Consider the following 25,541-nt stretch of genomic DNA (forward strand, 5'->3'; position numbering starts at 1 on the left):
GGCTGCGTGGCGGATGGGGGGAGCGACCTGCCTGGTGACAGGGTCAAAGGAACCTTGGGTCGCCGGGCGATGGCTGCGTTCAAACGATCCCCTGTGCTAGGCTTGGACCACGTGCCTAGGAGGACATCAGTCAGTGCTTCATTAAAAGGTAGGGGTTCAGAGGTGGAAGTCCCAGGCTGAAGCATTTTGATTAGGAGATTAGTCCTGACCTACACAGAGGGAAGCTCGAGTCCAAGGACGTCTGCTGCCCTCCTTACCACCATGGCATAAAAAAACCCTCCTCTGTAGGCACAGTTAATGAAAAGAGCATGCCGGTATCTGTGGACGTGTCTAGTCTACTGGCTTCCCCAAGGTCCTCATGCCAGTCCATCTGTTCTGATATATCCTGGTGTTCTAAAGAGGCTATAGACCCCTCCAATCTTCTCTTGTGCCTAAAACGGCCTAAAAATGTCCAAGCAACAACATAGAACCTCTGGGATCTGCCAGCGCTGGAGTCGGCGTCGAGCAACGCCACTCTGACTCCGAGTCGTCTGGAATAAGGATGGGGCTGGTGGCACCAACTTTGTGTCTGGCGCCGGGGAAGGTCGTTCCTAGAGCGTCAGTGCTTCTTACCTCGTTCGTCGACTAGGACAGTCGAGGCAAAAAGGAAGTCCACTTGGACTACAACTTCTTTTTGTGCCTCTTCCCGGAGACCTCGAGTGGGAGAAAGAGGACTTGGGGCTCCAGAAACGGCCCGCGACCTCCTTTTCTGCTAACGGAATTGGGATCTCCGCGGAGTTTGGATGGCCAGTGTCGACTGCCCTGGGCGCAAGGAGCTTCAAAGCTCGCTCCCGTAAGGCCATCAAAGCCATGGCCCGACAGTCCGAGCACGACTGAGTCGTGGTCGCGCTCGAGACACCAGAGACAGATGAGGTGGGGGTCGGTTAACCAACATGGCGTGGTGACAGGCGCCAGACAGGCCGGCCTGCATTGTTTAAAATTTAGTGATTTCGGTAAGGGTAAAATTAAAGAACTTCTTAAATCCATGTAAAGTTTACAGAAAAGTGCAATGTGCATAGTTGATTGATTGGATACATTGTCACATGGGCAACGTTGTAAATCGTTTGACCAGTCATTGGGGTTTGGAAAGCTTATCAGGCGATAAAAAATATTTGATCTAAAACGTGTTAAAAGAAATCTATGTTGGACATTAAGAACATTAAAAAGGTATAGCTACATGGAAAGGGTTGTCAGGACCATTTGGTTGTGTTTCACAGTTGGTTTGGCCAGTTCCACACACAATCGCAAGTCCTCCAGATGATTTAGATACTCCGTTTTTAATCCTTTCATAGAAATTTTTAACAAGGATTCTGGTTGGTCTTAAAAATCCGGATGGCCCATATCTATCAGAGAATTCTTGATAAACTTTAATCAGGAAATCTTTAGGGCCATTTCAGAGTCACAGCAATCTAACTATGGCACGGTTCAGGGCCATATGTTCTGAGGTCCATATTTTGCACCATAATAAGAGTGGTTGCATCCTCACCAAATCAAATAGATAATTGGTCCCCAATTCAGAGTGACATACATGATTTGACCAACTGGAGGTAAGTGCTAAAAGGTTTTAAAAAAAGGCATTTTCCACCGCCTGCAACGATTCAACATTTGCATATCCCCAAATATCCGAAGCATACATTGCAATTGTTTTACATTTTCCGCGATAAATAGATAACATTTCTTTTAGTTGAATATTCCCTAATTTCCTGGATAAATTGCGAAATGCGGAGATAGACCTTAAAAATTGCAATCTTCTAGTTCCAATTGCACTTTTCCCTGTACCTTCACTATCAAATAAAATACCCAAATAGGAAAATGTTCTGGTTTGGAGTAAAGCTTCTTTCCCCAAGTAAATGTTGCGACACTTGGCTCTCCCACAGCCCACTTTCATAACAAATGTCTTACTTGTATTGATTCGAAGCCCTAAATTTCCCATAAATAGGGAAAAACTGTCAAGAAAGCATTGCAGAGCTAAAGGAGTGCATGCTATACGAAAGGCGGCGTCCACGTAAAGTAAAACAGGAATTGGCCCTTGTTTTACTTTCGGCAGATCCGCACATGAACTGGCCTGAGTAGTACCCAGGTTGTTTATGTAAAGATTGAATAGAAAGGGGGCGAGCACGCACCCCTGGCTGGCCCCTTTTTCTATTCTAAACGGGCGGGTACACTCTCCTTTGATACCAAACCGTACCCTTGCATAGCTGTTTGCATACAGTGGTACTATGGATACCCATTGAACTCACCACAGCTTGTCATGAATAGCGCAATCAAATGCGGACGATAAGTCAACGAATACTGTGTACAAATTGCTCTTTTTGACGTGTGCATATTTGCCCAGTAGCAAGTTCAAATTATTATTATTTTTTATTTTTTATTTGTTTATTTCATCTGGTCAACATTGCAAATCGCATGTACAGTAGAGCCAGCTATTTACAAAGTACAAATCACAGTACATTTTTGCAGCAGTATACATCAGTGGTTACCTTTTTTGGGTACATAAGGGTGTTAGTAAGTGTATCATCACATCTCGGAGCCCTTACTTCCCCCCAGATGCTTCAGAGCCTACAAACATAACATTTCTTCATTTTAATACATAACAAGACACATGTGTAAGTCTTACATCTCTTCCGTCTCCGCTTTAACATGAAAAATCAGCACAGGCATCACATGATTCACTGATCCATCAAGTATCATACATCAATCGTCCCCCTGTATAGACTGAAGGTACTGCTTCAGGGGTTCCCAGAAATCACGCGGCCTTGATGCCTGCGGGAGTTCTTCTGCATAAACCTCCATGGTCTCCCTGCAATAGGACATGTCCATAAGCCAGTCTTTGAACCTCGGGGGGCGTTTGCTGCCCCATCTCCTAGCAACTCGGCGTTTTGCTAACAGTAGTGCTACGGCCAGAAATTTCCCTTTTTGCCGGCTTTAGTTTATAGATTCCCAGTAGACACACTAGAGGAGTATTCGGAACCAGTTCTAATAACATTGCAGAGAGTGCTCCCATGATGTTTTGCCAGTACCGGTGTATCTGCGGGCATGCCCACACCATGTGCAAAAAGTCTGCATTCAATGCATCACACCTATAACACTTGTCATGCAATCGGAGGCCATATCTGTATAATTGGATCGGGGTAAAATAAAATTGATGCAAGAATTTAAAATGTATTATTCGTAAATTACAATTGGATGTCATCAGTTGTAGCTGCATCCAACTATATTCCCAATCCCGTTCATCAATGCGGTCTCCTATCAATGTTTCCCACTTAGTGAGTGACCTAGTTGCAGTCCCGCTGTGTTTCGACTGTGACGTGTTGTATAAGCGTGTGACCCATTTTTGGCGATTAGGTGCCATCAGTAGTGCCTGCAATGCTTGCAGCGTCGGTGGCTCCTCTGGATAGGAGATATATAGCTTCCTGATCGCCGCTTGTAGCCACAAGTGGGCAAACATCTTCATTGGTGTATTATGTATGCTGAATGACGGGTCATCCCTTTGTATGAATCTACCATGTGGAAAAACATCTTTCATTGTGGAGAGCTTCATGTCCTCCAAACGTAGTGTCATTTTTTTCTCTTGCGTTACTGATAATCTCGGATGGTTCACGATCGGGAGCGATGGGGCGTAAATAGGTAGTTTATTTGCTCGGCGTGCGAGCGTATACCATGCTCTTGAAGTGCAGTGCACAGTTTGGATCGTGTCCCTGTTTGTGTGTGATTTCGGGTCTGACACATAAGCGATCAGTGGGGTGGGTTGTACACTATCCTTTTCCACTGCCACGTGTGGTATGTACGCATGTGGTTGTATCCAGTAATGAGCAAGTTGCGCCTGTGCGCAATAAAAGTATAATTGTAAATCTGGTGCCCCAAAACCGCCCTTGTGATACTGTTTCGTTAGTATATTCCAACTTATTCTGGCTTGTTTCCCCGCCCATGTTAGCTTCTGCAGTGCCGATCTTAATTTAGAAAACAGTGCCTGCGTTAACCAGATTGGAATATTAATAAATAAATAAATTTAGGCAAGACACTTACATTTTTTGCAGAGCTATCCTGTCTGCTAATGATAGAGGCATCTGTATCCATCTAGCTATCTGTTTGTCAAGTTTGGTCAGTGCCCTTCCATAATTTTCCCTTATTACTAGTTCTGGGTCCCTACGTATCCATATGCCCAGGTATTTAACTGGGTCTGTTTGCCATTTCAGGGGATAGTCTAAGTTCGGTTGGGTTGTGGACAACGTAAGAGGTATGACCACTGACTTGTTCCAGTTTATGCGCAACCCCGAATACTGCTCAAAGCGGACATATTCTCTTATAAGGCCATTTAAATGTATATCAGGGTGGCGAGTAAACAGTACCATATAGTCAGCATATAGTGAAATGCTAAGTGGGCGAAGGTGAAACTGTAAAGCGGCTTCCGAGTGTCGTTGCCGAATTTTGCAGGCTAATGGCTCCAAAATCAGCGTGAACAGGATTGGCGAGAGCGGACAGCCCTGTCTCGTCCCTCTACTTATACCAATAGGGTCAGATGTTTGTCCATTTATTCTAATTCTGGCGATGGGCCGTTGTATAGAAGTTCTATTCACCTCAGAAACTGTTTCGGGAAGCCCATCCTGCGTAATACTGCGAACATGTACGTCCATTCCACTGAATCAAAAGCTTTTGCAGCATCCAACAAGGCCACTGCTGCTGGTAGCTCTGAATCCAGGTGGTGGTACAGTGCAAATATGGTGCGTATGTTTTGAGTAGTGGATCTAGTTGGCAGAAATCCAGCTTGATCGGGTAATACTAGTTTCTCCCGCAGGAGCTGTATCCTGGTAGTAATAACCTTTGCTAGGATTTTTACATCAATATTGATTAACGATAATGGGCGATAGGAATCACATCTGGTTAAGTCCTTGTCTCGTTTTGGGAGCGCCACTAGAAGTGCTTCCCTCAATGTGGCAGGGAGTCTACCTTCTTCATATGCCTCTTCGTACATTTCGGCTAAATATGGTATCAACAAGTCCTGATATGCTTTGTAGAACTCCCCCGGTAGACCATCCAGACCAGGGGCTTTGTTATTCGTCAAGGAGTTTATTGTGTCTATAAGTTCGTCTTTAGTGATATGATGGCCCAAAAACTTTTGGTGAGTGTCTGATAGCCATGCAAGAGCTACATCTTGAATATATTGATTAACCTCTACCGATGTGGTATTTGTTTTTGTGTCATAGAGTTGGAAATAATGATCCTTGAAGCAGTTCAAGATGGACGTGGTGTCGTATAACGTTATGTTCTCGTCATCCCTGATCTGTGTTATGTATGATGCTGTGAATGACGGTCTAATGTTTCACGTCCAGGCCTGCCGCCCTCTCCGTAATTTCACGCTGTATATCGTCCTGATTTATATTTTATCTCGTCCGCAGCATATGTCTGGTAGTCATCCATTTGCTCCCTGATTGTCGTCCATAAAGTAGGGTTTTGCGTTTGTGCATGTTTCGCCTCGAGTTGGCTAATGTCCCTTTCAATCATGTTCAGTTCCTGCTGGATATCCCTCAAGATCCCGGCGTGTTTACTAATACAGTGACCTCGAATTGTAACTTTAAATGCCTCCCATAACGTTCCTGCACTGTCCACTGATCCTGAGTTTAACTCAAAATAATCTCCTATGGCTTTTCGCAGCTCGCTATGAAACATCTGGTCTAAAATGGCACTCCCCTGCAATCTACATGTGAAATGCCTAGGTATGTACGAAGGGACCTCCAGCGTGAGACAGACCGGAGAGTTGTCCGAAAGTGTCTTGGGTAGGTGTCTAATCGTTTTCGTCCACGTGCTCACATCATGCGTAATCTGCCAGCAGTCTATCCTTGACCATGTGTTATGTGTTGTTGATGTGCATGTTCCCTCCTTACGTCCGTTATTTCTCAGCCTCCATATATCCGTCATCCCCCACGTCACCATACCATCTTTTAGTATTTTGGCTGCTTGTTTGCTGTACCTTTCGTTACCAGTCGACCTATCTAGGGGCTGGGTTCAGGCATGTATTAAAATCACAGAATTCCCTAAGTTTAGTCCATATATCTGCGTAAAAACTGGGGTCGTCTGTGTTTGGACCATAGGACGTGATAATCGTTAGAATTATACCTCCAAAATTTCCCTGCACTATAACAACGGCCCTGGTCGTCTTTAACTGTTCTAATAAACTGGAATGGGGAGTTTTGCCTGATTAGCAATAGAACACCTCTAGCATACGTAGAGTAGGAGGACGCCATCCGGGACGATGCCCATCTTGCACCCACCCGTGTTTCATCAATAGATGTAAGGTGCGTTTCCTGTACACACGCCACATCTACACCATGTCTATCAAAGTATGCCACTTTCTGTGGTTTTTGAAGCCCGCTGACATTCCACGTTATGAACGTTAGTTTTTGGGTACTCGTGACAGTGTCAGCCATGTCCGTCCTTCCCTATATAAGGTAACCATCTCCACCGCAAGTTCCAGATGTAAGGCAAGAACTGTGTGTACAATTTCTCAGTGTTGACCAGTCATTTTCTACCATCCCCTCCTCCCTCCCCCACCCGCTCCGCCCCATCCCCTTTGGCGGAGCCAAACTCAGATTGATATATCATAAAGTCCCACTACCTCCCCACCTTTAAAGACCAAGAAAAAAAAACCAAAAACTTAAACTGGTGTGGTGCACACAGAAGGGCGAGAACTGCCAGCCCATTTCCTGTGGACTATCCCCTCATGGGCGGACGCCCTGTTAACTTATGCATCAAGAAACTTAACATAGCATAGCATACCTGTACATTATCACCAGGCGAGTTATTTAGCAATATTATGATATAACATAGGCCAAAGATCAAACGTATCCAGTCACAGTTTACAATCCAGCATGGTAGTAGGGTACTCATTCATGCGAATATCTGACTTATCTGTAGTAGGCACACAGCAGTTCCGATCCTCGGCCAGTACCTAGCTGCAGACGCAGTCTCCCAAGAATCAGATGGAAAGCGTTACACATTGTGATCGACCGTTGCATTCGTGGAACCATTCGTTGTTTTGGCAGTGAATGCTCCTGTATCGCGTAGCAAGTCCTCTCAGCTGTCAGGTCCGGGCTGTGCATTCTGAGTAGCGTTGTTCAGTCTGGAGAGGACGGTTGCTGTCTCCATCAAATTGCAGCTATTCGATGTCTGATGTTGTAGATTGGTCTTCCTGGTCCCCCCTCGGAGATTTCCTTCTCGGTCCTTGTTGTCCTTTCTGTTGGAGAAATTTCAGCATATCCTTTGGTTCATTATAAATTTTGTCTTTCCCTCGTCTGTGATCTTGAGCCTAGCGGGGTACAACATGGCATATTGTATATTCAAGTCTCTCAGTTTTTGTTTTGTTGAACCAAACTTCTTCCTTGTCTCTTGGACCGACACTGTAAAGTCAGGATATAGGGATATGTCCATACCTTCGTGGTTCAATTTCCCCAACTCTTGAGCTTTCCAAAGTGCTGCGTCGCGATTCCTGTAGTTTAATATCCTCTCTATGATCGGCCGTGGTCTCGAGCCGGCTTGTGGCTTTGGTGCTAAGGATCAATGCGCTCTCTCGACGATGAAAATTTCAGAGAACGTCTCCCGTCCCAGCAATGAGACGAGCATTTGTTCAACATATCTCTCCATAGGTCCCGTATTCGTAGTTTCGGATATGCCAGTCAGGCGAATGTTGTTTTCTGCGGGATCTCGCTTCCAGATCTTCTGCTTTAGCTGCTAGAACCGCCAAATGTTTGTCCATCTTCACCTGTTTCGTGTCCATCTGTACTTGAGCATCTTCGGTCTCGGATATTCGGCGCTCGGCCATATCAAGTCTCTCCATGTGCCTGTCCAAGCGCTCAGACATCCTGTCGACCTGGTACGTTAGAGAGTCAATTTTCCCATCGATATTGGTTAGAGCTGCCTGTATCGTTGTGAACATGGCCTGCACGCAGTCGTTTGTGCCTCCCCCCCCTCCGTAGCGCCCATCTGCAATTGTGGCTGATCCTCCGCACCCTGATCTGGCTGTTTCCTTGCTTGTTCCAAAGTTATTTTTGGCCGGTTCCTGTCCGTCTTGCCCATGTTTGCAGACTATGTCCAGGCCTCTGCGCCAGGCGCCTCAGAGATGATCGATGTCTAGCAGGAGCGCGTCAACGGCGCCCTAGACCGTTGCACTGTGGGTAGGCCTCCTTTACGGTATGCGATATCTCAGCACCTCACTCCTTTGTTTGGGGCCCCCGTTTGTCTCCCCCGGTTAGCCTTATTTGAGTAGGGATATGACTGACTGTTCACCGTGCTGCTCCAAAAGTTTCCCGCACTCAGATCGCGTGATGTCTAGGAGTCCATAGATAGCCGAGTGTAGCCCGACAGTGTCCAGGCCCTCATCAGTGGCTGTGGGAGAGAGGACCCGCACTACCTGCGTGAGTCGCGGGACCAAGCCTCCACAAAAAACTGCATCGGGATCGTGATGCGCAGTTACAACATGAAGGGATTTGCTAGTTCAGGTGCATCAGCCGGGTGCCGTAGACTGTTGCGACCCTGTCACTGCCCTGTTTGGCCGATGCGAGCTGCTTCTTCTCCCTCCCGCTTCAGCTCGGTGATTCTCCCCTCACGGGGGCTTTCATAAGTACTGTGCTTGGTGTCCCTCACCTGCCGCGCAGCGTCTCCTGAGCCCCTCTTTTTGTCCCAATTACTGCAACAAGCGTTCCATGTGCTGATCACCATACGACGTTGGGGCTTATGCTAGGCCTTCGTGGTGTTTTTCCTCCCACCGTGTATTCAATGGTAGGTGGTGCTTTCCCCCGTGTTAGCTGAGCCTGCACTGTCGCCGCCACTCACTCCGCAAGAGTTCCCCCTATCTTACTTTGTTGTTCCTCTACGTCTCCGGTGCCTCCAAAAACGCAGAGCTCCGACCGCACCAGGCAGGGAGCCCCTCCGGGGCCACTTTACGTGCTTTACGTGCTCTGCTTCACGAATACGCTCCTCACGGCAGGCCGCTGCCTCGGTTACGGTTTCTCCTGGCCAGGCCGCAGGAACTCCGCGCCGCGTCCCGGGCTGCAACTATGTCGTAGTCTGCGAATTCCCAATATGAACGGGTGCCTGCTGGCCAGTAGTGTCAGGTCTCACCAGTCAACCATAGTTTAGTTCCTATCATGTAGGATTTTGAAGGATTGTTTGGGCATCTGCGAGGAGCTCGCCTAAATCGCGGCCATCTTGCTTTGTGGCAAGCTCCGCCCCCAGCAAGTTCAAATTAATGGCTTGCTCCGTGGTGCCAATTCCCTGACGGAATCCATATTGTAGGTCGGAGATCTTGTTATTACTGTCCGACCAACTTTGTAACCTAGCTAGAAGTATACGACCCACCACCTTGGCTAATGAGTCAAGTAGGGAGATTGTTCTGTAGTGTGATGGACAATTTTGGTCGCTTTTTTTAATATAGGCACAATTTGAGACTCTGTCCAAGTCAAAGGGAACCCAGTACATTGATAAGATCTGAAGACATTGGTAAGAAGGGAAGCCCAGAGATCCATGTTTGCTTTAAATAGGTTGATTAGAACGCTGTCTGGCCCAGGAGCGTTGTTTCCCCTACATGAACTAATAGCAAGGGAAACTTCTTCCAGAGTAAAATTTAAGGTGGACCAGTCCGGTACAAGAGCAAGCATCTGCGGAGCAACTTCAGGACTCAAAACTCGATGATAAATTGCCCTATTTACAGTAGATGAGTAAAGGGCAGAAAAATGTGTTAACCAGTCTTCTTCGGTCACTGCAACCTCAATTTTAGGTATATTAGTATTACAGAGGAATGTGGAGTTAACCACGCGCCAAAAAGCAGTGGTATCGTTACTTAGACTAGCCTCTTGTAATTTCTCTCACATCTACTATTTTAATGTTTTCTAACGCTTTTTTAAGGTAAGCCTATATTCCCGCCTCCAATGCTGAATCTCCTCATTATTTCGAGGTTGTTTTTTTCAATGCTCCTATAAGTTTATCATGGGTCTCGCCACATGCATGGTCAAACCATCCCTCCCTATTTTCTGTACCTGCCTTCTGCCTTAATGATAGCCCTGCTTTAATGGCGCTGGTTATTTGTCCGAAGGATTCTGTAATAGCGGAAGCCTCATTTGAAGAGTCTAGACAGACATAAAAGGAACTTTATACTTCTGTATTAGTTTCTCTAAAAAGACAGTTGGGTTGACCATCGACCACCATAATGTAAGCCCATTAATTCGGGAGAGCTCCAAGTTCTCCACGGCAAAGGTATGGGAGGGATCCCTCTGGTCATTTACTGACCCAAAGTTTAACATTAGGCTCTGGGGGTAATGATCACTTAGGACACAATCATGCGGGGTAAAATTGCTAATAAAAGTTGAATAATGAATTGGAAAAAGTAAAAAAATCTATGACACTTTTACCCATGGTGCCGTCAGAAGTACAGGGTACCTCAATAGGGATACTGCCGAACTCATTGCAGAAGCCTAGATCGTATTTAGAAATAAGCTCATCGAGCTTCCTGCCATACTCTGAATGTAAAAAGTGGATGGTATCCCCATTTGTTGGTGAAATCAGACCACAAATAGATTTTGAGGGCAATTTACACAGTTGGATATTAAAGTCCCCCACCCAGGGTATAATTTTCTCCCCAGTTCCCTGCAGGAGAAGGGTGTCCAGGTCATTTTCAAGACAGGACAATATGGCCAATTTTTCAGAACCACAAGCATTATTATAAAAATTAACTAAAAACATCATACGTTGACCAGAAAGATCGATGCTGACAATTTGATAAAAAGAACTAGTAGTCCTAGGTTTTACAGAAGAGGAAGATTGTTTATTTGATACATTGGTACAAAGACCACCCCTATTTCTACCGTGGCTAGATGGAATAGCCAGCAAGTTGTAAGTTTTGAAGCCATTGAGATGACAAGGATCAGTAACCCAGGTTTCTTGTAACTAGACAATGTTAAAATTGTTTATAAGTTTAACTACTCTGGGGGATTGAGCTTGCTGCGCAACCCTGCTCCATTCCAGGAAATTGCTGTGATACTAATAAAGTCTGAGGACGTAAGGTCACTCAGTAACTCTTTGTCTTGTACAAATGGTGACAGGGTCATTAGATCTTTAGAGCTTGAATCTGGCTGCGGGTTCTTATCAGGAGTCGGGGTGCCAGATCTTACATTTTGTGTTGGGGTGGCCTTCAGTGAATTATCCTTTAGTCAGTCTACCCCAGCAAGGTTAGAGAGAGTGTCAAATCTATTAGAAGTGGGAGTAGAGAATAGAGGGGTATTTGCATAGTTTGCCCCAGCAATTTGGGGAGAATGTTGCAATGTGCCCTGTACTGGGGGGCAGAGTGGAGTCAATACATTCGGCTGACTACAACATTGTATAGGGGATTTATAAAATAAACTGAGCGGGAGAACCATCCTTTGCGATTTGAGATTTTGAACATTGTCCCGTTTTCAAGGCAGTTACCTTCTTTGATGGCTTCACTTTCCCATCACACAAAGTCGTATTAGTCTTTGCCAAAATGGGTTTAATAGCTTTGGAGCGCTTAGATGGAGGACTAGAACTTAAGGTGACCAGAGTAGCTTTGGCAGAAGTTTGACCAGACTCATCTTTATTCGTAGCGTCTTGGCTAGTGGATTGTAAATCCGGGATTAATTCCAGATCCGAAGGTGTCAGGATACATAATTTTTTTTATTTTTAATAGTGTTTTATATAGTGCGAACTTGACCCGAATCGGATACGAGAGCGCTTTACATAGCACCAGTTACGTTACATAAGGACACACATTCATTTTTGTTAGGCACGGGAAGATTAAGTGATTTTCCCAGAATCAGAGGATGTTCAGCGTCATTGCCGAGACTCGAACCCAGTACCCCAGATTCGAGGTTGACCGCCCTAGCCGTTAGGCCAACATTTACTTATTGATTCAGCCCCACCTTCAGTGCATATGGTTATTGTTTCCTCCACGCTTAGTATTTGCTTTTCAATGGCTCCCATTGCCCCAGTTATAAAGTTCATAATGGATTGCCGTGATTTAGGAGGAGATTTAGCTAACGCGGAGCTCGGTTGTTTCCTTTTCCCCGTGACCAGATAGTATGTTAGAAATTTACTGCAATTTAAAAGACCCCAAATAAACTCTTGGTGATAAGCACTTCACCAAACAAGGGGACAAACACAATTTACAGGTTACAGTACCTTTGTGAAAAGAGTCTTCACATGCACAGGGGGCAGAAGGACATGGATTGCAGCTGAATCTCACAGCAAAGAGGGGGGGCCCAGTCCTGCCTCCTCCTGCCACTGACGGGCGCAGACAGGCCCGCCCTTGGCCAGCGCTGCAGGATGCAGGTGAAGAATATGTAGGCGTGCGGGGCTCCTCCCCCTCGCTGTGTCAGGATGTCTTCTGGGGGACAGAGTCCCACCCGAGAGAAAAAGGAGCAAGGTGTTGCGGGCTCTCAAGGGGCCCGAGAAGAGCGTTTACTCGACAAAAGGTTTTGAAAAACTGTCAAAAAGAGACAGAGGGGTAGCTCTTCTCCAGATCAGCGAATAACTGGTGCGGAAAGAAAAGAACTGACGTCCGCGCACCTGGGTGGCGCCTATATAGGTGACTGCTATGTCATAAACGACGCGAACGATGCAGACGACGTCACACGGAGCTGAATGGAGCCGATGGCTCATGCAAAAGTTTTCAGGTTTAGCCTGACGTCTGGGGAATTCAAAGGCAAGGTATCTGCATCTAGAAGTCATTTCATTTCATTTCATATAGTCTTTATTTCGATAAAATTTCATCATGAAAGACATTTTACAGGCATAAAATTTAAAATACAATATATTTTTAAAAACAGGAAAAAAAAAACATAAACCATGTGACACTGTGGGGGAAGGGGAAGATCACAGCGTCGTACCAGGCAACTATTCGGACTTATTACGAATAATCCAGACCCAGCCCAGGAATTTAGCCACAGCGATTACAACGCACTCACTAGTATCGGTTCTCAAAATGTTGAGTGCTACAAAGCCTTGCCGGGTGCCCATATTCTGGCAGAGTGGTTTTAGCCATTTAGCCCGTGGTGCTACATAGGCCGGGCAGGCAAAGAATATGTGGCCAACGGAATCGACACAATCCGGGCACCACCTACAGGTATCACGAGAGCCACCCTTCCATTTTTTGGTAAATGAGTTGGTGGGTAGGGAGCCTACCCTGAATTGGTGGTATAGTTTCCTGTCGCTAGGCCTGGTGATGATATCCCAATACTTTTCGGAAACAGGGGTTTGTTTAAATCCATAAAACTTGCCAGTCAGGGACTCAGGGGAAACAGATAGCATGTGTTTTTGGGAAATCATGGACCAATAGAGGGTCTTAAAACTTTGTTTCGGGGGAAAAGAACTGTTAGCTGGGTCATTCCAGAGGGTGTCTAAGCCCATAGAGACCAATAGGAGACTGACATGTTTACACCAGGGAAGGTCACCCGCCCCCAAAATACAGCGAACATCCATAAAAGCTTTGGCAAAGGGAGCCAATTTGGGGACTGTCCATAACCTCCTCCAATAAGCCAGAGGTTTGAACCTGGCAATGTCATCAAACGAACAACAACCAAGGTCCAAAAGAAGTGGTTTCACTGGCGTTGAGCTGGGGAGTCCCGTTAACTTTCTGAAAAATTTGTTTTGGGCTATAACCAGGGAGGAAAGATCTGCATGACCCCATAGTTCAGCACCATATAAAATTGCTGAATTAATTCTGGCTTCAAAAATTTTGATAGGTGGACCTATCATTTTTACTTGGGATTGTTTTTGCTCCTTGATCAGACAGCCCGATAATTGAGCAAATTTGAGACAAAGGGCGTCAATTTGAGGTCCCCAGTTCAACTTATTTTCAAACAAAACACCTAGGTAGGTCATAACATTTGTGCGTTCCAGAACACCACTATCCATGGTCACCTGGCCCCTCACAGATTTCCCTTTATTAAAAACCATGTATTTGGTTTTTGAAACGTTAACTGACAGGTCGCAGTCGGAACAAAAAGAAGAAAATGAATTCAAAGCCGACTGCAACCCGGACAAGGTTTGTGAGAGGAGTAGGGTGTCGTCCGCGAACATAAGCAGCGGAACCTTGGACCCTCCTAGTGTGGGGGCATCCGTGGGTTTGTTGGAGAAGTATTGGACAACTCTATTGATGAATAGTAGGAACAAAGTGGGTGCGAGAACACACCCTTGTCTGACGCCTCTGTTGACATTGAACTTATCAGTGACCTGCCCTTGGTTACCCCAGCGGACTTGGGCAAAGTTATTATAATGTAACCTAGTTATGATATTTAAGAGGTCAGGAGATAGCCCAAGCTCCGCTAATTCACCCCAGAGTTTGGTCCTGTTGACCAAGTCAAAAGCAGACCAAAGGTCTACGAAAGCTGCATAAATTGTACCACTGCAAAGGTAAACCGTTTTCCTGACAATTAGTTGGAATTTAAAAGCCTGGTCAATGGTACTAATGCATGATCGGAATCCTGCCTGAAGGGGCGAAATAATATCAAACTGCTCAGCCCAGAGCTGAACCCTTACCAAAATCATTCTTGCTATAATCTTTTGAACAGAGTCGATAAGACTAATGGGGCGATAATTGCCCGGGCACGAGCGATCACCTTTTTTAAAGATGGGCAGGATTTCGGCGCCCTTACATGAGTCAGGGATGGGGGCCCCTTTAACTAGTGCATTAGCCAAGAGGGCGATGTAGGGGGCCCAAATTCCAGGGTCGGATTTAAAAAGGTCCGCGGGGACACAGTCGATACCTGGGGCCTTACCATTAGGAACCCTTGATATTGCCATCTTGACTTCATCAACGTCAAACTCGAGGTTAGAAGGTATAAACGGGTCCCAGCAAAGTGGTTCTGAAGATGTAACAGCCATATCAGCATCGGAAAACTGGGATTCATAATGGGATACCTAGTTGTCCGGAGAAACATTGTTGGAGGGAGCCTGAGAGTTTGAGGTGTTACCCCACTTCAAGGTGTGCCAGAACAGTGTTAGGTTCCTTGATTTGCTGGCTGCCAGTAGGGCATTCCAGTGGTCATTATCCCAATCACGCTTCGCCTGGACTTTGGCCCTGTTGTAGAGTTTTCTCGTAGATCTTATGGTGGCCTGATCCTTAGAAGTGATAGCAGCTTTCAAAGCATTATATGAATCTCTGCAGTTTTTGTTATACCAAGAGCTTTGCTTGGGAATCTTGGGGGGCATGGCCTTGCAGGGTTTTGAAAAGATGGATTTTAGGTCCAAAAACAGATTGGTATGTATATTAGTAGCATTGACAAAGTCGCCGTTTTCAAGCCTAAGTGACTGTAAGGCTACAGTTGCTATGGAGACTTTATCACCAATCTCAGAAAGTATAGCACTGTCAAGAGCAACCCTATCCCATCGCACTCTGCGATGATTGTTGGTTAAAAGGGCATTTGCAGTCAGTATCTCGGATTGGGTATTTCTAAACTGGGGACTGAGCAGGAGTGTCAGAATCAGGGGGTTGTGGCCACTCTCTATTCGCTCACATATCAACATATCACCCAGGGTATGCCAGTACTCCACTTTTATTAGAGCATAATCAATTCGACTACTACGTCCTCTGCCATCTGAAAAGGTCACTTTGCCAGACGGATCCGAGGGGGTTCGTCCGTTGGCTGCTCTGAAGCCACGTTCAAGGCATAAACTCGTCCACTGAACAGCAGATTCGCTCCAGCGTTTAATAGGAGTGAGGGCGAGAGAAGGTATGTTCCAAATAATATCGATTTCCGAGGTCAGAGAATCACATTCTGGGTATAGTGGCTCGAAACAACAGTTGAGATCACCTGTAATGAGTACGTTGGAACTAGGGTCAACTGTCTCGAGGAACTCGTCCAGTTGTAGGAATGTATTGGTTCCACGCCCTCCTGGAAGACCCCGGTTGTAAATATTAATTAATAATATTAAGGGTTCATCGTTACTCTGCAAAGAGATGATCAGAAGGTCGGGATTTTCTATAGACACTTCGGTTAGGCTGTACTTCAAGGTTTGCCTAACCCAAAAACAGAGACCACCAGAGGAACGACCCCTGGGGTTACTTATTGCCCCCTTAAAAAAGTTTACGTATCCAGGATAACACACAGGGTCAACAGCCCATGTCTCTTGGAAAGCCAGGATATCATGGGTAGAGACCCAGGCGGAGATGAGTATGTAAGCGGTCACAGGAAAGACCAGGGGGTGAGATCCTCTTGTCCGTACTAAGTCGTCCATGCATGCCCCGGCCACTGGACCTATAAGGCGCGGGGCTATGGATGCAAAGAGGTCAATCAACCCCATTCAGGTCACTCAGCGGGGGCGTAAGGGTTAAATAGTGGAAGGTGGAAATCCAGGCCCTGCACTCTTCGAGGACCCCTAGGGACCATCTCCCAACCAAGTGACCCGGAGTTGAGCTGTTGGAGAGGTGCAGGAGGATAAAAGTAAGATAGGTCTGTAACAAAAATTCCTGAGGCACCCGAGATGTTAGGGTGGGAACATAAGTAACGCACCACCCGGGGATCACGGAAATTTACAAGCACACAATCCCCCTCTACTCCCTTAACCCCGCTGCCCAGCCAACATACCCTACGAACAATCAATATTTCTGCACGAGAAGAAGCGGGCAGAGGCCTATTACGATTCAACCAGTGAGTAACCTTGTTTTTTAACTCACTATGAGTCTCAGCCTTATCCTGCGAAAGACTGGGAACACCCACCAGAATGGCAGTATAAGGATGGGACTCAGGCGGGAGGTTAATACGAGGGAGTTCAGAAAATGGAGAAGAACCCTGAACGAGGGAATGGTTAATGATGGGTTGGTTTCTGTTGTTATTTGCGTTACTATCTGGAATGTGGTGGGAAATGATACAAGGTGGCTGATGGGGGGTGTTTGTGGGAAGGACAGTGGGAACAGGGGGATCGGGGGGAGCTCCAGACATGGGGGTGATGTCATTAGAAACGACCTCAACCACAGTGGTTACATCGGGAGGTGTGGTGGGCCCAGAAGACAATAGGGAAGCTGAGAGCTTCTCTGTTATTACCAAGTTGGCATGCATCGTAACCTCTAGTTTTTCGACCATATGAGAAAGACAATTAACCTTCTCATATAATGGAGTAAAGAAATCCTTAAACAGCTGCTCTAAGACCTCAACATGGACGGCAGAAAAAGGGGATGTGGTGGTTGGGGGCACAGGGCGAGAAATGGGCACGGAGCTCACGTCAGTGGCAAAGGTAACCTGTGGCGCTGGGAAGATGGGATCGGGACAGGGAACAGAGATAGAGGGCACTTTGGTATTATTAGCTGAATTGCCCTTGGAATGCGCTTCCCTACACGAGTTCGTCCCCTGGGTTGACGGTGACAAGACACCCAGTGACGAGGTAGCGGGACCAGGCAAATCAGAGGGGGACTGTAAATGATTGTCTGAAGTAGTAGGGGGCAAACCAAGGGGGGGAGAACCAGATGTAGGAATTAAAGTGTTAACCAGTGGGCCTGTTGCTAAACCAATATCCGGGCCAGGTCCAACGTGCTCGGTAAGATCAGAAATAGGTTGTGGGGGCCTGGGGATGGGAGAAGAGACTGTCATAAGGCTGCCCAAAGAGGATCTTTTGGAAGACAGCTCAAGAGACAGTCTTTTTTCTGTTAAATCTATTTCTCGTTCAAGGATCCGGGCAGCTCTGGTAATAAAATTATCTAATGTCCCCGAGACACAACCCCCGGTGCTACTCTGTGCTAGTTTCCTACCTGACCTCAGAGACGACATCGCTGAATACGGCAATTGGAAGATAGGAGTTGGGTCTGAGACAGGTAGGCTAGGGTTATGTTCCGCCAAAATACGGAGTATAGGCCCGTCCCGTCAACTTCCGTCCACGAACGGCCACAAACGGCCCGCTCTTTGCCCGGTCTTCGCCCCGGGCGTCGTCCCGCGCGCGTACCGCTAGCGCGCTAGGGCGAAGACTGAGTTAAGCCCGGGGGGGGGGGAGTCAGGGGCGTGAACGGGAAGAGGAACCAGGTGAGCAGAGTTGGAGGAGCGCAATGCTCCGTGGTCCTCGCAGTCCCGTGAGTGAGTTAACCAGCGTCCAGCCCCCAGCAAACAGCGTAGCGTCCAGTGCGTGTGGTTCAGCAGAGAGTCCCACTGTAGAAGTGCCCCAGCCAAGGTTTTATACACTTGGGGTCAACGAGCGGCTCCCGCGCAGCGGGGGCCGCGAGGCGTGGCGGTGGAGGGAGGAACCAGGCGGGAAGAGGAACCAGGTGAGCAGAGTTGGAGGAGCGCAATGCTCCGTGGTCCTCGCAGTCCCGTGAGTGAGTTAACCAGCGTCCAGCCCCCAGCAAACAGCGTAGCGTCCAGTGCGTGTGGTTCAGCAGAGAGTCCCACTGTAGAAGTGCCCCAGCCAAGGTTTTATACACTTGGGGTCAACGAGCGGCTCCCGCGCAGCGGGGGCCGCGAGGCGTGGCGGTGGAGGGAGGAACCAGGCGGGAAGAGGAACCAGGTGAGCAGAGTTGGAGGAGCGCAATGCTCCGTGGTCCTCGCAGTCCCGTGAGTGAGTTAACCAGCGTCCAACCCCCAGCAAACAGCGTAGCGTCCAGTGCGTGTGGTTCAGCAGAGAGTCCCACTGTAGAAGTGCCCCAGCCAAGGTTTTATACACTTGGGGTCAACGAGCGGCTCCCGCGCAGCGGGGGCCGCGAGGCGTGGCGGTGGAGGGAGGAACCAGGCGGGAAGAGGAACCAGGTGAGCAGAGTTGGAGGAGCGCAATGCTCCGTGGTCCTCGCAGTCCTGTGAGTGAGTTAACCAGCGACCAGCCCCCAGCAAACAGCGTAGCGTCCAGTGCGTGTGGTTCAGCAGAGAAGTCTTTATCAGATACATTTATGCTTGCATGATCATCCAGCTAGCATGTTTTTACAGTGCAATACTTAACTAGTACACTTTGCTGTGTATCTAAATCTCCACAAATCTCTTTTCTTTGCCAAGTCCACAGTGCTCAGTTAAGTAACTTCACATGCAGTATTTAGATAATTAGTAGACTTTTAATGTATCCATATTGTACAAGTTGGCACATTTTTTGCAGGATTCCATAAAACTAACAAGCAACCTCTGCTGTTTTCTGTAAAACTCTTTCAAAAACTACAGTACAATGCATAGTGTTTCCTTGACTATGGCCACTTGGCCCCCACTAAAGAGGGTTAACTAGGATCCAACTACAGATATATGTGGTGTGTTGTTTGGAAGACATCTCCTCACCCTCCCCTTCAAAAGAACATTACAAACTATTCTGTGTAACACTGATAAAGCACATTAGAGATACGGACTACACATTAAAAGAAGATGTAAGGGTGCTGTGTGAAACATGCTCCTAACAAGCTACACATTTGGGATGCTTCTGGTCCCATCTTAGGCGGGACACTGGTGTCTATAAAGAAACAGCATTAGGAAAGCCAACAGGTTTCTCCTATGCAAGAGCTATTGGCTTTATTTAAGGTGTTTTTTTATAGCACAGACATGACCTGTCCGGGTATCAGAGTGCTGTACAAATAGCAAAACAAGTTAATACACAGATAAAAATACAAATAGCACCATGTTGTACAAATAGCAAACAAGTAGTGACAACAACAAAAAAGCAAAAAAGAAAGTATAAACAAACAACTTAGACTTAGACTAGTCAGGATACAAAAATGTATATAGGAAAAATAGTCAGACTTAGTAAAATTTAGTGACATCAAGACTACTGCTGAAGGTATCTATTCAACAGCAGCAGTTCAACTTCTTTGTTGAAGGAGGTAGTCGAGGGATTAGATCTGGTTTTAGAAGATGGTGGCTCAACTTTTCTGACTGCGGATACCGATGAAGGGGTCGAGGCGAACAGTCTCTCATCGGTGAGTGTCTGCCCGGCATTGTACCCTGCCGTTGCTGAGCGTCTTGGGAACACTGCGGCTGACAGCCAGTTTCCGGCCCGAGTGAACAGCGAGACACAGAGACCCAGACTATACCGCTGTCACTAGGGCTAATCTGTATGACTATCCTACCTGAGACCAAGTCACTGGTGTGGAAGGAGCACAGTCTACAGTGGAACCGGCCCCTGGAGAGATACCCCCTAACAAACACGATGGCTGGGGACGAAGACCCCAAACTGTCAAAGTAGGGGGAAGATGGACAAATATGCCAAACTGATCACCCACCCTCCGAATAGGAAGCCATTGCCCCGCCAGACAACACAGCCCTCCTTCAAGCGAAACACGCTTCCAGGGAAGAACTGGAGGGGAAAATGGCAGAGATACGATCAGAGGTGACCCTTCTGCACCAAGACATACGGAATGTTTCAGAGAGAGTAACACAGGCGGAAAACCGTATCTCTGAAGTGGAAGACACAACCCACAACCTGCGTAAAGAAGTCTCTGGCTTAACTGCTGCCCTGAAAGAAGTGACTTGGAAGGTGGACAATGCCGAAAATAGGGCCCGCAGAAGCAACTTATGCTTCATAGGATTCCAAGAGGGAATAGATCCAGGATCCTTCTTGACCACATGGCTTAGCGACTCCCTCCCAGCAGCGCAGTCCTCACCCGGCTTCATGTTTGAACGAGCTTGCAGGATGCCTACCTTGCGGCCACCACCCCCGCGGGCCTCTGATTGCTCAATTCCTCAATTTTCAAGACTGTGACCTAATACTCCGAGAGTTGAAGAGAATGGGGGAAATTAAACATGCAAATGTCAAGAGAATGATATTCCCAGTCTACTCTAGAGAGGTGCATAAGCTATGAAACACATTTGATTTGGTCAAGACAAAACTAAGAGCACTCCAGATCCAATATATGCTACTCTTCCCAGCAAAATTCAAGGTGATCTTTCAAGGTGCTTCCCACTTCTTTCAGATGCCAAAGAAGGCATGGAGCTGGATTGAAGAGCGTCCCCATCAGAGGCAGGGACTGGACTCAGCAGAGACCCCACTTAATGGTACCTCCAAGAGATCAGGCCCCAAACCACTGAGAGGGAAGAGGAGACGCTCACTGGTTGGGGCACACAGAATATGTGGAGGGACTCCCTTCTGTTCTGAGCCCCCTGTAGGGGGGACGGGACAGTTTTCAGACTCCGATGAGTACTTGGAATGAATCAAAACAAGTAAGAAACCTCCTGGAGACTGGAGCGAACCACCACTGATCAATCGGAAAAGGAATACTTGGCAGATGCAGATAGTGATCACTCCCTTCTTTGAAACATCAATCACATAGAAGTGTCAAGCCCCGAGGCTATCGTCCGGGAGAATGCGCAACAACTACCCAAAAGTGGCGACGAAAGTTGAGATATGAGTGCTAGCTGGATGCTGAGGCACAATACGGTGGCTAAAAGAGCCGCTAGACATTGCAACACTAAGTCCCATTGAACACTGCCTTGTAGGCCTCCCATAAAGTGACTGCCGAAGAGACTGGGCCTCATTTTCACAGAAGTAGCTCTCTGAATCTAACCAGATCTCACCTGCAACCGCCCTGTCTTTTAAGTCCCAAGAGGCCAGCCTCTACTCCGGACGGTGGTTACGTGCTCTCCCGCCCACCTTCAACCAGAGGGATGAGTGGTCAGATATGCCCCTTGCAAGGTACTCTGCCCTTTCTACTGCCTCCACCTCTCCCGCCGGTGCGAAGAGGTAGTCCAATCTAGAAAAGATTCTGTGGGAGCCCAAAAAGAAGGAGTAAGTGTGTTCAAGAAGTGATGCCAGTGTGGAATTTAATGTAAAAAGCACTCAGAGTGCATCATAGACATGCCCCTTGAGAATCGACCAGCCATTGTGTGGTTCCTGAATGGCTGCCCACCATTTGCCACCACCAGACAGGTTTCTGGACCCCTGGGTAGAGAGTCTCCACTCTCTGGGTCCTAAAACAAAGCCCATCCTGGGCAGAGGTGTCATGCCTCCTCCCCCAGTATGGGCTGGGTCCACGAAGGGGAAGCTTCAAAGGCCTGCCTGAAGGTGCTGCAGAATGAAAGAGTTTCAACTTCAGGCCTGAAGCACAATAAGGTACACAAGGAGACATTATGTGACTTGGCATATCATGCAGAAATTGTATTACCATGCTGCTGGACATCTTGTTATAAGTTAGGTAGACTGATCAGGCTGGAGATGTATCACTGAATGTGGTAAGGGTGAAATTAACATTTGCCCTAATTTGTATACATTTTGCTGAGATTTTTATGATAATTACAATCATTCTTGTTGACTAATAGTGTAAAATAAGTTAGCATGTAGCTTGACATAAATACTTGTGTGCACACTGATTTTGGAATGCTATGCTCAGTAAAAAACACCCACAGATGAGATTCTCGGATAGGATTGTCTGACTCCTAACACTTTTAGCTACCGGAGCATAACTTTGCAGGAGCATAGAGAGAGAAACCTGCCAGTTCTAATTCTCTCCAAAAAGGGAATAGTTTCCTTTTGGGGCTGGGGCTCTACCAGGTGTGATACCAATAATTTGTGTGTAACAGGACATTATCGGAATTGGCAAAGCAACAAAATAAACCATCAAATTCTATTTTATGACATTCACTCTATACAGATGATTTCTGAAATGGTGGAAGATGGAAAGGGGCTTTTGGTAAGCCCGTCCTATGTCTACAAACCATGGTCCTCAATTATTTTTCAGTTTTTGAGAACATCAGCTAATAAAGGTCGCTTTCTGAGCTGCCATACACTAGTAAATGTAGGCCAAACATGACTTAATTGTGGGCATCAAGTGGCGACTACACGTCAACTTAATGCAACAGTACACCAAATTGTACATCTACAATACAGCTAAGTTTCCACTTTTCCGGTGCAAAAAAACATTCCAAAAAACATACACAACTCAAACATGTAAACTGGTAGTAATGCGTTAAAGTACATACATAAGGGTGCGGGTAGGCTTCAGTCCAAAATATAGGTCTGTATTAATTATATATAAAGAGGGGAAAACAATGTTTTCATAAAAATAAATAAAGACTTTATTTTTACCTCTATAGCATGCTGGAACTGCTCATGCTCACGCTGTAGCTGCTCTGCCTCTTGCAGGGAGCTGGCAGTGATGAGACCAGCATTGAGCATGGACTCTCCATTACGAATCCAGCCTAGCACCTGCAACAGCAGAGTAACACAGAAATGGTAAGGTCAAGGACTCACAATCAACATTTGAACATGTACAACTAATTATATTTCTACATGTTTGTGGTATACATACAGATTGGAACACTGAAGCATTGTTAAAAAGAAAGTGTGCGGGGGTGAGAACAAGAGAGAAAATACCACAGAAGCAAATAAGAGAGCAACATGGAACACGGGGTGGAGGAGAGAGGAGCACACGGATGAAAAAGACCAGCGCTGGGGAGTTTTGGCTTTGGGATCTATGTAAGATACAGCAACCTTAATTGCTCTGGGTCCAAAGCTCCCAGAAATGCTCAAGATAGTGAGGTTCTCTGGGTGCTGGCTCATCTTGGACTGAAATACCATAACTATCATTAGACATGCCCTAGCCGCCGAGGACATAGGAAAACCTGAAAACACAGAATGCCTTCCAAATGTCATACCTTGACAAAAAGAAGATCATTTTCTCATATTTCTGTGACAGAAAGTTACAGAATTTGATGGAATGTCAACTGCCTCTCATGCAACAATCCCACACCTCTCCCAATAAAAAACACTAACCCACATTAGTAAGTGATCCAACCGTATAGAACACGAATGGTGCAAACTTTTAAAATTGGAATGAATTCAAACATAGCTCTGGGAAAGATATTTCCTTTGTGATGAGTGGCTCTTGGGACCAGGGTTGGCTGGCACCCAGGTAGACCATTTTTAATAGGAAATGTTGGAGGATGCTGGAAGCTATACTCTTTACACTGGCTGAAGTTCTGGAATGTTCTGCCGTGTAAATGTGAGGCAGTTGTAATATATTCAACAATATCTTAAGGTGTGTGTGCAAGGCATTCTGGGTGAAAACACGCAAATGGCCAAAGACGGGTGCATGTCCCGCCTTTTCTGTAAATGTTCACTCCCATGGCCTAGGGGTCTCAGGGGCGAGCAGCGGCGCGCAAGGAGGCTTCTGCATTCCTGTGCCCGCTCCCACCATTTGTCTTGAGCTGCTGTTTTTTTAAAATTAGCAGCCATAGAAGGATATTCTCCAACATTAATCGCTACATAAAAACTGGACATTCTCATTTACGTAACAGTTAGCCTCTCATCGTCATTATTGCTGTTATGACCACCCCCCCTCTCCTGCCACGATGCATCATTATGGCGTTTCTGACCGTCCACTTTTCACTCAGCTCTCTTTCCTTCTTTATTTATTTTTGACTATCCCAGCTCTTTCTCCAGCAGTCTCCCTAAACCCATTTTTTGACCTGGATGCAGACAGCTTTACCTGATAACACGTGAACAACCCAAACAAACTCTAAAGAGCGGCTTTGGGTCAGCCCTTTAGAGTTATTGGTTAGCTCCGGACAGCCCCATTCTTCCAGCGCCTCGATGGAGGGCCAGTCACGTTTTTTTTATTCCTAATCTTCCTCGGTGATCTGTTTCTGTTCCCTTGCCCCTCACATCCTTGCGTGCAGCGCTACACTCTAAGCAAACTGTAGTTCTCTTTGCGGCGCAGAATAGAACACTCAGAAAGCGCTATAATAGTGTCTACGTGTTTCACGTTATCTGTGACCCCATGTCCTGGTGCTACAGCCAGTGTCACTCTCCTCGTCATTGCCACCCGCTGAGCCTCCCTTACCGGATAACTACATGATGACGACCAGTGCATAAAGGCCAAAGAGGCCACACAACTGCAATTTGAGGATTTTGAAACAGGATTCTCTGAGGCCGATGTACTATTTGAAGAACTAAATCTGAGGACGACTGATGTAAGTCTCCATTGTAGCACAATATGGCCATTTTGTAGGATTCACAAAATCCTGCCAATTTATAATAATGAGGCTGAATTCTATTTTAGGGGGGCACTGAACTGGCTCTGAATGCTGAGATGAAGGCTTGAGAGGGGCAGCAGTACTCCACTCCTGAATTTGTATTCGCAAATGTGTCTTTTTATTATTCCAGTTTCTGCCCCTTAAAGGGACTCTCTCAAGCTCTCTCACTGACTGACTGACCGATTCACACTGACCGACTCGCACTGACTGATTGACTCGCTCACTGACTCACTCCCACTGACTGACTGACTCTCACTCTCACTGACTGACTGACTCTCACTGACTGACTGGCTCACTCTCTATCACTGACTCTCTCAGACTGACTGACTCTCACTCTCGCTCACTAACTGACTGACTGACTCTCTCACTGAATGACTCTCACTTCCCTCTGACTTACTGACTGACTCTCACTGACTGACCCTCTCACTGACTGTCTCACTCTCAATGACTGACTCACTCTCACTGACTGACTCTCTCACTCTCACTGACTGATTGACTCTCTCACTGACTGACTGACCCTCTCACTGACTGACTGACTCTCTCACTCTCACTGACTGACTATCTGCCTCTTTAACTCTC

The 25,541-nt window shown here is 46.7% G+C and overlaps 1 protein-coding gene across 2 annotated transcripts in view; it reads right to left on the minus strand.

Annotated features, from left to right (window-relative positions):
• TRIO (trio Rho guanine nucleotide exchange factor) overlaps positions 1–25,541 on the minus strand; it is a 4,621,980-nt gene that overhangs the window by 2,765,254 nt on the left and 1,831,185 nt on the right. For both annotated transcript variants that reach the window (XM_085606120.1, XM_085606121.1), the window contains exon 16: positions 23,014–23,133. In XM_085606120.1, coding sequence (XP_085462246.1) covers positions 23,014–23,133 — 120 coding nt within the window. The remainder of the gene's footprint in view (positions 1–23,013; positions 23,134–25,541) is intronic.

The sequence above is a fragment of the Triturus cristatus genome, chromosome 5_1 (genome assembly GCF_964204655.1).
Source record: "Triturus cristatus chromosome 5_1, aTriCri1.1, whole genome shotgun sequence".
Lineage (NCBI taxonomy): Eukaryota > Metazoa > Chordata > Amphibia > Caudata > Salamandridae > Triturus > Triturus cristatus.